Raw genomic sequence first — 14417 nt, 5'->3', positions numbered from 1 at the left:
TTTACCCACTCATCTGATGGACAGACATATGGACAGATTTAGCTATTCTGAGTTGTGCTGCTATAAACATGGGTATGCATATACTGTAATAGGATATCTTTAACTCTTTCAGGAAGGTATCTAGAAGGGGAATAGCTGGGTCAAATGTAATGTCTATTTTTAGTTTTTAAGGACTCTCCATACTGATTTTCATGATTTGTTACCTTTGACCCCATCCCTATTTTCTACTTCTCAAGTAACAATTTTAATCTTTTTAAATTATTTACTTTCATCCCTTAAGTAACATGCCCAGTTGCTGGTGTGTGATTTTTTTCTTTTGGGCCTTATCCCTTGACCAATTATGGATGACAAAGGTTTGGCGATAACATCCATGCTTTACACACCCACATTCTTCTCGTTCTCCAATTTTTTCCATGAAATAAGTTTTTCTTACATTCAGTAAACTACAAGAGCAATGATCAGTGTTTATATAATTATCCTTTTTAAAAGTACTTACTGCTGAGCAGTGAGGTACATACTATGACTTCTTTTGCTACATAGAGATTTTTTTTTATTCTCTAGAGTTAATTTTTTGGTTTATATTTCTTAACTGATGTACTTACACTAAGAACTTTCAGGCTTTCTGCCACTTTTGTCTTTGAGTTGATCCATTTTTATCAATTGTGTTAGATATCAGTGAACCTTTTTTTTCCCTGTGGTGTTAGGGATTGAATCCAAGGCTGGGTGCATGCTAGGCACAAATGCTCCACCACTGAGCTACATCCCAGCCCGACTTTTTGTTTTGTTTTTGAGACACTGTCTTTCTATGTAGTTCACGGTGGCCTTGAATGCAGTGTCACCCAGGTTGGCCTCAAACTCACAGCAATCTTCCTGCCTCAGCCTCCAAAGTGCAGGGATTACAGGCATGTGCCACCACACCTGGCTGGAACTTGTTATTTTTAAGAACGCTTTTTTTTTTTTTTTAAGTACCGGGGATTGAACTCGGGTCCTTGCGCTTGCACAGCAGGCAGCGAAACCACTGAGCTAAATCCCCGGCCCTTAAGAACCCTTTTAAAGCTGAGTGTGGTAGTGCACTTGTAATCCCAGCACTAGAACCTAAAGCAGGAGGATTGCTATGAGTTTGAGGCCAGTCTGGGCCACACAGCAAGTCTGCCTCACCCCACAACCCTCCCCAAAAGAGTGCTTCTAGATATACATACCACTTATCCAATTCTAAAATTACAGGTGCTAACTTCGTTCTTTTTTTTTTTTTAAGGTGTCCTTGCTGGTCATGACAACCGCGTGAGTTGTTTAGGTGTAACTGCTGATGGCATGGCTGTGGCAACAGGCTCCTGGGACAGTTTCCTTAGAATCTGGAATTAACAGTGCCAAGTATTTTTTTCTGTTCTCCATCAATCTCTGGAGAAATCAGTGCTACAGCCTATAGCTGTGAAAACAAATTCTACCTTGTATTTGCAGGTGAAGATTTTTCTATTACTGTGTTAAATACAAAAAGTTTTCAGTAAACTACAAAAAAAAATGTGGAAGGAAAAACAAGGCAGGGTGCTTGCTGAGATCAAAAGCACCAGGGTATTCATTAATTTGAGGAGTTAGTTTAATTTAACCTTGATAAACTTTTGCTTGTACTGTTTTTTTTTTTTAGACAAGAATGTATATTTTATAGCAGCTGCCCATGGTGTTTGCTTTTTGTTAAGAACATTTTAAATTTTGTATATGTAAGAAATGTTGTCTTTCAGTTTTGTAATGCAAGAATCAGCCCTCATAATAGATGGAAGTGATGATATGTGTGTGCTATGTTTAAGGAAGTCCCCTTGAATTTGGCATTTCTTCAGATCTAACCAAACACTTAATGTTTAAGAGTATCGTCAGGGTGGTGGTACACACCTGTAATCCCAGCATTCAAGAGACTGAGGCAAGAGGTTGCTATGAGTTCAAGACCAGCCTGAACTACATAGTGAGATCCTGTCTCAAGAAAAATAAATAAATTAATAGTGTTGATAGGTGAGGTACCTCTGAGAAAAGTCGTTAGTTTCTTATGCATCCTTTCCATATCATCTTACACAAGTGTTCATTTTCAGTCCTTTGAGGGGACAAATAATATGAATGCCAGAGAAAAAAGATTACACTCTGACATTTTGGACATACCTAAGAAATTTCATTAGAATTTATTATATTAATAAAACATAAGTACCAGCATATATATAATTCTTGGGTCTTTAAAAGCCTGGTCATGGACCCGGGATTTGGCTCAGTGGTTTCGCCGCCTGCTGCGCAAGCGGAAGGATCTGAGTTCGATCCCCGGCACCACAAGAGAGAAAACAAAAAAGATTAGTACTAAAAGCCTGGTCATGATCAGTTGAAATTTTTGTGTACCTTCAAACCGCTGGACTTGCCTGTTGACTTCATATTCTGGAACCAAGTTTGTAGAGTGTACTTACCTTTCAGAAGTTTGATAACCATCTGGGTTGTCTCTGCATCTGAAGAATCTTACCTAGTGTTCTCTACTAGTAACATCTAGACAGAAAATACTGTGACAGCAGTAACTTTTTGAGAGAAATGTAAAATTTGACCCATTTGCTAGCACTGATTTGTTATCAATTCTAACAGGGTGGTTTTTATGAATTTTATGTAATATAAAATAATTATATGGCCAGGAGTGGTGGCATATGCCTGTAATCCCAGAACTTGGAAGGCTGAGGCAGGAGGATTGCCATGAGTTCAAGGCCAGCCTGAACTACACAGTGAGACCCTGAAAGAAAAAAAAAAAATCTGCATTTATGTAAACTAAGCCCCCACCTTTCATAAAGTGAAACATTTAAGCTTTTTGCTCTCTTGTAATCTTTCCTTCCCGCAAAATACTGGTTTGTATGTGGTTTTGCTTCAAAGAATATCTGAATCTCAGTGACGCACCTTTAAAAGCCAAATTCCTAAAGCAAAGGAGTCAGGAATATACCAAGACATTCCTCCACTTGTCAGTGGTATAATATCAGCTATTACTAGAATGTTCCCACCCCTCAATTTAAACAAAAGATACTTTTCCTCCCTGGTTTTCTCCTAGAAATGTGACTGACAGAATACTGTTAGTCTTGCTTGATGTGAAGTCGTGTTATTCTGATATATAGAAGTGCATTGTTCTGATATAAAGAAGTGCATTGTTTTGTAACTTAGTAAACTGTTACTATTCAGATAACTTTTGATCACCTATAACCCTAAGCTAAATACTTCTAAATTTTACTTGTAAATTTTCATTTTTATATTGTATATATGCTGATATTGTGCATCAACAGTAGTAAAAGCAGTGTTGTTTATAAAGGTCAGTTGATATTAGTACCTAATTTTTTTTTTTTTTTTTTGGTACCGGGGATCAAACTTGGGTCCTTGCGCTTGCACAGCAGGCGGCGAAACCACTGAGCCAAATCCCTGGCCCTGGTCAGTTGATATTAGAAACAGAATAAAATGGATAGAGGCAATGTAGGACCAAAACAAAATATTGTAGATGGCAGGTATAAATGTGTATTTGTCCTTTGGTTAGGAGTTCTGTGAACTGTTGCTATTAATGTTTATTTGTGAACTATTTATATCACTTCATAAAGAGCAGCTCTTTGATATAGGGCACATTTTAAAAGAACATATTCATTTCCAAAAAACAGGGTTCAGCAACTCATTCCAAAATCCAGTTCAAGAAAGCACTTCTGTTGTGTAAATAACCACAGACAGAGACACACAGGCGTACACATTTTTATATATATGGAGACACAGTATCTCTTGTTACTGTAATATACTTTCAAGAGGCACAATACAGACTAGAATTCTATGGTCTTAACATTTTAAATGACATTTTATTAAAGTTTGTGTAAAGAGTTTAAAATGATTCCTATAATATGCACACTAGGCAACTGAAAACTAACCACTGTTGAATATTGTGGCTAATTGTACCTAGGACCAATTGGTGGCAAACTTTTCACTACTGCAGTAATTACCCTGCTAGTTAAACCTTTCTCTTCTAGTGATAGGGATTCCAGTTGCCAAGTATATTTACTTAGTTTGAGTTCTGCTGATTGTCTAATTCTGTTGTTGCACATAAGACTTCCTGAAATCAATGAGTAAATAATTTTTTTTTGGTACCGAGCGTGGAACTCAGGAATTCATGCTTGCCTCGCAGGTGTAGCACCACTGAGCTAAATCCCCAGCCCAATGAGTATATAATTTGTATACACATTGTGTATAGTTTGGATCTTAGATTTTTCAAGATTTAAAAATATGGCCAGATTTAAGGAATTTGCATCACCAGGAATATTACAGTTTTCTGGTGCCTCTTAATTTTTTCTTTACATTTTAAGAAACATTTAAACATAGGCTGGGGATGTAGCTCAGTAGTATAGCACTTGCCAGACAAGTGTGAGGCCCTGGGTTAGGTCCCAACCACCACGAAACAAAAACATTTAAACATAATGTGCCTCAGAAGATTCTGTATCATGTCGAAAATGAGTAAATTTTGAGGTCTACCTTTTTTTTTGAGACAGGGTTCTGCCATATTGCCCAGGCTGGCCAGACAATCCTGCTTCAGCCTCCAGAGGTGGAAACTATGGATATGGACCACCACACCCAGCTCTGGCAAGAGTATTTTTTTTTGGTACCAGGGATAGAACTCGGGATCTTGGGCTTGCGAGGCAGGTGCCGGAACTACTAAGCTAAATCCCCGGCCCAGCAAGAGTATTTTAAAGCCATATATTCTTTTCTAAAACATTATCACCATATGGCTTGGTTAATCAGCCCAGTCTGCTTACAAAAGCAGGTTCTGGTGTCAGCAAGCTTATCTCCTCCGCTTTGATAGGTCTCATTTCCCTGAAAACATGATGTGAATACTGGTAGAGTCAAACTAAGTTCTCTTCCTAGCTCAGAATTTCAGTTGACACACCAGATTGAATTCCAGATTCATAGAGGCAAAGATTTTGGCTCAGTATGTCAACAGCAAGAAAGTCTGGTAAGCAGTTCATTTTAATTTAGACTTACACAAGCTGATGCTGATGAACGCAAGTAAACTAATCTTGAAATAATGGATATAGAACTTCTGGAGTATGTTAAGGAAGTTTAACCTGAGACTAATGACAGACTTTTCTCCAGGCAACAAAAAATAGAATTTTTATTGCTAAAAAATATTGTGGCATTGTTATATAACCAACCTCCTCTAACCCTAGTGATGTCTTAAATACTTGTTATAAAAGTGAAAATGTTCAGGAAAATTATGATTTGATGTGAATGTCAGATTTAAAATTATAACATTTAATACTTGAAGCTTAAGGTTGGTTAGTTTAACTTAGAAAAAACTGAATAAACAATCCCTAAATGTGCCTGTCATTTTAGGAATGAATGTTCTTTCAAGAATCTTTAGGGTAAGTCAGGCTTTTAAAAAATACTTAAAAGCTATATTCATCTCTTTTTCCTTTCTCTTTTACAATTGTGGGAAGTAAAGTTTAAAACTATGTCTGATCTCGTTACAATTTTAAAAACCATCTCATCTTTTTAATTTTTTTTGGTACCAAGGATTGAACTCAGGACCTTGTGCTTGCCAGGCAAGCGCAGCACCACTGAGCGACATTCCTGGCCCTCTTTTTAATTTTTTTAACGTCATCTTTTTTCTGAGAAAGAGAAGCACAATAAATAAAACTTATCTTAAATTGGATTAAGCAGAATTCAGATTTACTAGTTTTGTTCATCATGCATTGCCTCAAATTCGGTGCTGTATTTTAAGTATGGGTTACAATAGGCATTCGATAAAATGGTTTGTTGAACATCTAAGTTACCGCATTTTTGTTTCAAAAATTTATTAATCACAGATTGATGGTGCACCTTGTATTTAGCCAAGATTTTTGCATGTTGATAAAATTTCCTGAAAGAATTTTTTTCTTAAAATCCAGTGACTGGGGCCAGGGATTTAGCTTAGTGGTTCCGCCACCTGCCCTGCAAGTGCAAGGACCACGAGTTCGATCCGCGGTACCCAAACAAACAAACAAAATCCAGTGACTCGTTTTGTAAAATATGGTATAGTGCAGCATTATGGGGGAAAAAAAACCTATTGTTTAAACTGTAATAAATGTACTCATCAAAACTGACATAATACAGTATTTTTAAATTAATAGTTCAGTGATGCATATGGTAGAGTATTTCAGGCTTTTTGTCTTTTACACAGTGGTGCTCTATCCAATTGTTTTCTTTTCAAAGAAGCATCTGAGCAATTACATTTTCTTATCCAAAGGCATCCATAGCTAAGTGTGTCTTTAAAGTTGGTTAAAATATTTTCCTGTTAAGGCATTCTGAAAATATTTCTGTTCACTTAGTTTCTATACACTTGTAGCCAAGTGACTATGAATGTCAGTACTGTGTCTGATAATGGAAAAAGTAAACATGCTAGATTAAACTCTTATATGAGCTTTAAACCATACAAACTTTGGACTTGTGCCATGATTTAACAGTATTCTTGGATCTTTTACAGCAATTCCTTTATTTGTACAGTTCCTTTGTGAAATATGTGAATTGATAATTATAATCAATAAAGTGCTTTTAACCAGAGTTCTTGCAGCCTGCTTTAATAAGGATTTATTTTTAAAATTAAGTCCTAGAGCTAAACTCATTAAGTCCAGTATTTCATACTCAACCCTAATTCCTTTAAACATTGGAGAATTTTTTTCCATGAAAAATGAGTTGCAAGAGCAAAGAAGACACTGAAGTGCTACTACTGACCTCTCTATCCTTTAGCATTATACACTTCTAGCTTATTGTTAAAAGGCCACAGATTTTCATTCAAAATCAAATGACCCACGCCGGGGATGTAGCTCAGTGGTGCTGTGTGTCTGGCAAGCGAGCGCAAAGAACTGAGTTTGATTTCCGGTACCAAAAAAAATGAAAAGGGCTGGGGATTTAGCTCAGTGGTTCCACCAACTGCCTCACAAGCAGAAGGACCAGAGTTCAATTCCCGGTACCAAAAAACAAAACAAAACAAAAAAATGAAAAGAAAAAGGAAAAATGGAAACAAAAGCAAATGACCTCTTCCCTTGTAGCTCCTTTAGGATAATCTATTTCCCTTTTAATTTTTAATAACCAATTCTTCTTACAGTATTGATTTAAAAGTTTTTACTTTTATTTCATTACAACCTTAAGGGAAAATCAGAGAAGAAATTTAAGAAAACAGATTTATATTCGATTTGTCTGGGTAAGAATAGTTGGTTAAGTACCTGTAAACTGTGTATGTAATGTGGAAAACTTCTCAGCATATGGTGGTCTACAGCATCTTTCTCACCCTTTCGTAGTTGGCTAGGGGAACTAAACAACAGAATGGTAATGCAGTCATAAGAGCCAGTTAACTCAAGACTGTCTGTGTGCCTACTATACAAATGATTAAGAGTGAAGGATCAGAGCTCGGTTCTGCTGCCTGCCTCGCAGGCACGGGGTACTGAGTTTGATCCCCAGTACCAAAAAAATAAAAAAGAGTGAAGGATCAGAACTCACTAAATACTAGTATAAATGCTGCATTCATCAACTATCTGGCAAATAAGTTTTATTTTCACCTTGTAAGCTTGCATACTTAAAAATGTTTTGCAAAAACTTTAAGATTATACAAAGTTTATAAATAATACTGCAAACATACATAATAATCAAGTGTATGTGTAATAACTGAATTACATCATAGTTACATAATTTCTGTGTAAGTCATGGACATATAGGTGCACTTCTGTCCAGGTAGAAGTAAGAGAGACTTCTTATTATGTTAGTGTTCCATTCCCAACTTCCACACATTTTCAAACTTGATCAGGTAGAATAGCATTCCAGAGGGCCGGGGATTTATCTCAGTGGCATGACACCTACCTGGCAAACACAAGGTCCTGAGTCTGATCCCTGGTACCGAAAAAAGAAAAAAAATACTATACCAGAAACACGGTACCAGTGTTCCCAAACTGCAGTGCATATCAGGATCACCTATAAGGCTCGTTAAAACGTTGCCAGGCCTGAAACCTGGAGTTTCTGATTCCTTAGGTCTAGGTTGAGACCTCAGAACCTGCATTTCTTACAGGTTCAAAAGCAGTGATGGTGATAATCCAGGGATCATACTATAAGAACCACTGTACTGTACTGAGGGGATAACCAGAGCTCAAGTACTTTCACATAACTTGTAACTGAAATTGATGCAGTACCCAGTGTCAAGACGCTAGCTTTTGGTGTATTATCGATGGCCTGTCCCAATTTTGGCTTATATATATCAACAATAAAAGTTAAAAACCAAGTCATTTGTATTTAAATTTGAATACTGTACCCAAATGTCTGATTTGCATAAAAATATAAGCATTTTTTAAAAGCTCCTATGGCCTAAATAATGTTATTTTCTCCTTCAAATATCTTGAAAAATAAGGGTACCCACCTGCTGTGAGAAGACCAACTAGCATCCAGAAGCCTTAAAGGGGACAGAAAAGGAAGCACTACAAGAAAAAAAGACCTGAAGTTTTGTCTGTCCCAAGAAAGAGTCATAATGCTGTATTTGGCCAAATGCGTTTTGACCCTGGAGTTGTGCATTTTAACAAGCATCTAAGTGATGCTGATCTGGTGATCTTTATAACAAGGTTCTAGAATGATGTCATTTTTAGTATTTCCGTACACACTTCAATCAGTTTTTAATATAGAAGCAGACATGATACTTGAACCCATTAATATTTCACTAAGGTAAAAAGTACAGTAATTTTTAATGAAGCCTGGGCAAATTCATATAATCAAATAAAAGTAAAAGCCTCTCGTGGGAGACAATCCAGCAGAATCTTAAGCAGGTGCCTACTGCTGATGAACTTTTAAACATTATTGTTATCACCCAAATTCAGACATCCTGTATCTTTGGCTATTTTTGATATTCCAAACTTTATTCTTCAGAAAAAGTTTTCCTTATTGGACTTTAAAAACTGCAGCAAGCTTAAAAAAAAAACAAAACTGCAGCAAGCTGAAAATGTTTCTTAAAAAACAGATTGGGAAACTTTTAATTTAGATACTTTTATAAGTATATGAACAAACCTTTATACCATTTTACGTCAGTTTAAAAGGGGTAAAAACTGTATTTATTAGTGGTTTACATACTGCCACAATGGCCAAGAGATTGTTAAGTTGCATAAACAGTACACTCAAGAACATTCCACAATCCTGCTTGGTTAGAGCAATGCAGCATAAAATAAAACAAAAAACTGACTTCCCATTAAAGAGGGCATCAAAAACTAGTTTTGAGAAAAAAGATGAAAGGATCACTCTCCAACTCCTGGATGCCAGGAAGCAGAGTTTTTCAGAATCAGAAATAAAGCAAGCCCTAATGAAGAGCTCAAGGACCCGCCCCCTCAGGGGTCACACAGTTGGTTCTATTGCTTTTAACTAATTCATTGTTAACACAAACAATTTTGTCTCTTTTTTTTAAACCCAAAATTAAAACAAAGGACCTACCATAACTCTCTTCAGAAATGCAAACAGCCTGAATAATTACCAGAATCTTCACAGGGATTTGCTATTTAGTACAGTTAGTGTAATTCATCTTGAAGTCATTTCATAAAAATAACAACTGTCCCCATCTTCCAAGTTCCCTTTCCACCTATCATGGTCATCAGAGCAATCTCTATTGTTGAGATTCTTCATTGCTTTAACACAGAAACTGCTTAGTAAAATTCTCCAGCTCATTTTCAAGTTGAACGGCTTTATTTCTAATTTAAAAAGAAAAGAAAATACCAATCATTATCATAAAAGTCAACAACAAAAAATGCATTCTATCCAATCTTAAAATGCAAAACTCTACAGCCAGCTTGCTGTTAAATTTTACTGGAACTCAGGTTTGACTATTACCAATCCTTTTCAGAGTATTCATAGTGTGTGCTACAGCAGCTTTGCAGTAAACAGACCTAAAAGTACAGGAACTAAAAAGTTAAACATAAAAAGACAAAAGCTTTAATAAAGAAAAAGAACCAGGGCCGGGGATTTAGCTCAGTGGTTTCATCACCTGCTGTGCAAGCGCAAGGACCCAAGTTCAATCCCCAGTACAAAAAAAAAAAAAAAGAAAAAGAACCAAAGCATAACAGACAATGGAGTCTTATCATCTTCCATGGGAATTATATGTTAAGTCACACGAAGTCTGAAAACTGAGTGAAGCATGAAGCCCTCAATAAATCACTTTATGTATATGCAGAGAAGCTGGCAGATATTCATGGGTTATAGGATAACAAAACATTTTTCAATACTAGATCATACTTGATGCAGTTAAGCTGTCTACAATAAGAATGGAAAACTGAAACTAAACCTAACAGAAACAGATTTGTGGCTCCCATTCTCTTACTATGCCAGGGTAGATGCTCAGAGTGGGTGCTCTCTCCACTTTGGAGAGGGGGGGAATCTCGTTTTGTCTCTGCATACATATGGTTGGGTCACATTAAATGCACATATACTATAACACCATTGGACTTAAGGCAACTCTCCTGGAGTGTTAGGCAAGTTAACTAATACAAATGGTTAAGCCTAATCTAGTAAGCATGGACATTCCAAACATAGCCATACTTTGCTTAATGACCACGATACCTTCTAAGAGCCACTCATATATCACTGGTTGATTTCACTGTAATGTGATCATATAGTATACATACACAAACCTATATGTTACAACCTACTACACACCTAGGTGATCATGGTGCAGCCTAATGCTACTAGGTTAAAAACTTGTACAGCAATCTACTGTACTAAATACTGTAGGTAACTATAACAGAATAATAAATATTTGTATAACTAAGCAAACATAATGTGTTATACTATGACCTTATGATGCCTAGTGATAAAAATTCTTCACCTTCATAATATTATGGAACCACTACCATATATGCAGTTCATCGTTGACCAAAGCATTACACAGTCCAATACATGACCCCAGCTTTCAGGTCACAAAGACAGTGCCTCCAATTTAAAAATACTGGCTAGGGCCGGGGATTTAGCTCAGTGGTTCTGCCGCCTGCCCTGCAAGTGGAAGGACCTGAATTCGATCCCCAGTACCAAAAAAAAAGAGAAATGGCTAAAAATACTGGCTACTGCCAGGCATGGTGACACATGCTTGTAATAATCCCAGAACTTGGGAGGCTGAGGCAGGAGGATTGCCATGACTTCAAGGCCAGCCTAGGCTACACAGTGAATTCAAAGCCAGCCTGAACTAAAGAGCAAGACCCTGTCTCAAAAAATAAACAAATAGAAATAAAATACTGGTTAAGCTGCCCTTACATGGACAATTTTACCAAATGATTTTCCCAGACATGCTGACAGGTCAGCTTAATGGGTAAGAAACCTGAAAGAACAGCCAAGTATAGAATTTTTGATGATACTTCCAGTCATGTACCCAAAAGCAAATTTTATTAAATCTTAAAGAATCCATAAATCCATATTAACCAGGAAATCCACATTTTTATCATAAAATCTTGCTTACTTTTTTTGTTTCAAATTTAAGCACTTCCAATAGTCCCCAATAAGAACAGAAGTTATGGTCTTCAACATAGTCTAAAAACTAAATTACAGAACTTCTGTCTGGAGAGGGGACTAATTTATCCTAAAAGAGTTAAATTTAGATCTATATAATTCTTTGAATTCATTCTCTTAAGATTAGTTTTCACTGAAATTGCAAAACAGAAATATGAAAGATCATAATTTAACAATTAGTGTTCCAATATAAATTCATTAGCAATTTTACATAATTATATTTAATAATAAGACCAGTAAATGTTGACATTATTTAGGAAAAAGGTTTTAAATACCTTAAAAGCTTTGAATTGTTTTGTATTTTTTCCAATTGATCTATTTCTTTGGACAATCTAGCAATTTCTTCTTCCAGATGCCTTTGAGTAGTATCAACCTGTTGGCACAGGCGAGCAAAAGTGGTAGCCATTTCCCTGAAAAAGAAAATAAAAAGTCATGAATGCCTTCTAAAATGAGTAAACTTCAATGTCAAGCTTTAATAAAAAGGAGAAAAATTTTGAAAAAAATCTATGTGCTAAAGAGTCAAAGTACCCTGCAAAGAGTGATATGAGGGAGGGTACAGCACTGGTAAGCTAAACATGAATGTACGCCTAATTTCATCTGGCCTCAAGAGACAGTATTACCTCTGCTAGATGGCTGTGAATACAGATACAGTAAACTATGAAAAGCCAGAAGGGTGTCTTTCTTCATAAGCACAATAAATTTTACTCTTTTCCCTAGCCCATTAAAAACATGAAATTAAAAAAATTCTAAGAACTTTTGTGAAGTAGGCAAAAATACTTCAAATCACAGCGATTTAATCATGTGTTATATCTAATTTAAGTGCTAGTTAACATACAGCTTTAGCAAACACAATGCTTGTTACTTTTACAGAGGAGCATATCTGGCACATGAGTCCTGCCAGAACACAGTTGACTTATTAATTTCTCTATGCAACTGTTCTGTTCATCTTCATCTTTGCTGTGCTCTTTTACCCTCCATTTACTTCCCTCCACCAAACCCTGAAGGCAGACAAATATAGCATGTTTCATTCTTTTTATTAAATATTCAATTAACATTTACCTACTGTATTTTGGGTAATTATTGAAGACTGCCTCTGTGAGAATGTACAGTTTTTAAGACAGAATATCAAGTTACCTTCAACTTTTTACTTCCCATAAGCCCCAACATAATTACCACAGGACAAGCAATTAGTAAATGTTTGATAATCAAAAGAATGGAAAGCTACATTAATTTGTTTTTATTTATATGAATCTCAGCTTATTTCTTTTGAAGGTCCAGGTATCTTCATTAGAGAAATGTTCTTCATACAAATAAATTAAAACTGTCATTTAAAATAGGAGCTCACAAAATATTTAGTGAATGAATGGATGGATAAACAAGTTCCTCAAATCTGTGGTCTTGTTTCTGTTTTCTATAGCTGTAACTACATTAGCTAAGGATTTGACCTTATGTCTGAAATAGTTTAACCTTTTTGTAATTCCTATCTGCTTAGTCTCCATTCTTTATGTCACATCAATGCAAAGTTTTCTTTTTTTTTTTTGCTTAAATTCTTTTATTGGTACATTTTAGGTATACAATAAGTTTACATTTATCATTGGGTGTTTATACCTGTACATGATGTACCTTGGTTCTTATTTTTTCACCACTACCTATGCGCCCTTTACCCCCTCCACCCTTCCCTATTTACATAGACTTTGTTTCCATAAAGTTTTCTGTTCTAGAGCTAAGTTATTTATGGCATCACTTCCAGAATTCCTAACCATCCAAACCCTAACCCCTATACACACAGACAGAGCCCGGTCCTTGTGATAGGTTTACACTCAAATTACACAAGGTTTACACTAAATACACATCTGCCGCCAGGCATGTTGACACATACTGACACATACGTAATCCTAGCACTCAGGAGGCTGAGACAAGAGGATCACTGTGAGTTTGAGGCCAGCTTGGGCTACATAGTGATTCAAGGCCAGCCTTAGCTACATACTGAAACCCTATCTCAAAAACAAAGCAAATAACCAGGGATTTACCTCAGTGGTTCTGCTGCCTGCCTTGCAAGTTCAAGGACCTGAGTTCAAATCCTAGTACCAAAAAAAAAAATTAGCTTTTGGCGGGGATTTAGCTCAGTGGTTCCTGCACCTGCCTTGCAAGAGCAAGGCCCAGAGTTTGATCCCCGGTGCCAAAAAAGAAGAAAAAAACAAGGCAAACAAACAAAAAAACACATCTGCCACACTGAAATTTTCTCTTCATGTTCTTAAACACATTCCCTTCCTCTCTACCTTCTTTTCATTTCAATTTTTTTCTCTTCCTGATCTTCCTATTCTTATACAATCAAATTTCATATGCTACCTCTCTTCTAGGAAATTATCAGGAGCTTTAAAATTCTGCTCACAACTGTATTCAAATACAAAAACATTGTGCCTTGACTTAAGTGGAGTTCAATATACTTTCACTAAATCAATAAAACAAGTATCTAAGATGTATAAAAACAAATTAGGCAGACATAGGTATTTAATATAACACAATTCTCTCGATATAGAAAAAAATAGTATCTTTAGGCTTATAAATCTGGACTATGAGAGAAAATTAAGTTTATCATAAAATCAGGAGTCCTCCCAGCACTAAGCCCACTTGGTAAATGCTAAAAATCCATTCAGTCTTTAGTCTTCTAATTAAGAAGCCAAACTACTCCAAGGACAGGTCTGCTGACAAAGTTCTTACATGCTAATTACAAAATGTGCAAATCTAACTTATCAGGAGAATAAGGATAATAGTGGCTGGGAGAAGGCAAGAAGTGACATTTGACTTATTCTATTTCACCTCAGTGATGATTCAAAATGTGTTCATTACCTGCAGGTATGCCGTACTTCAAAGAACTTTTTTTAAAAAAT

The 14417-nt window shown here is 36.1% G+C and overlaps 2 protein-coding genes across 6 annotated transcripts in view; one reads left to right on the top strand and one right to left on the bottom strand.

The window, feature by feature from the left end:
* The window catches only part of Gnb4 (G protein subunit beta 4), a 47405-nt gene extending 44582 nt beyond the window's left edge, over positions 1-2823 (top strand). For both annotated transcript variants that reach the window (XM_004834629.4, XM_004834630.4), the window contains exon 10: positions 1256-2823. In XM_004834629.4, coding sequence (XP_004834686.1) covers positions 1256-1362 — 107 coding nt within the window. In that variant the 3' untranslated portion in view covers positions 1363-2823. The remainder of the gene's footprint in view (positions 1-1255) is intronic.
* Positions 2824-9068: 6245 nt separating this feature from the next.
* The window catches only part of Mfn1 (mitofusin 1), a 43757-nt gene continuing 38408 nt past the window's right edge, over positions 9069-14417 (bottom strand). For all 4 annotated transcript variants that reach the window (XM_004834631.4, XM_087186559.1, XM_087186558.1 and 1 more), the window contains 2 exons: positions 11802-11936; positions 9069-9722 (listed from right to left, as the gene is read on the bottom strand). In XM_004834631.4, coding sequence (XP_004834688.1) covers positions 9662-9722; positions 11802-11936 — 196 coding nt within the window. In that variant the 3' untranslated portion in view covers positions 9069-9661. The remainder of the gene's footprint in view (positions 9723-11801; positions 11937-14417) is intronic.

This window comes from Heterocephalus glaber, unplaced genomic scaffold, assembly GCF_053883595.1.
Source record: "Heterocephalus glaber isolate CG9 unplaced genomic scaffold, H.glaber_assembly_v1.0 deba00001504, whole genome shotgun sequence".
Lineage (NCBI taxonomy): Eukaryota > Metazoa > Chordata > Mammalia > Rodentia > Bathyergidae > Heterocephalus > Heterocephalus glaber.
Note: the sequence above shows the minus strand (reverse complement) of the source record. Positions and strands in the feature narration are given on the sequence as shown.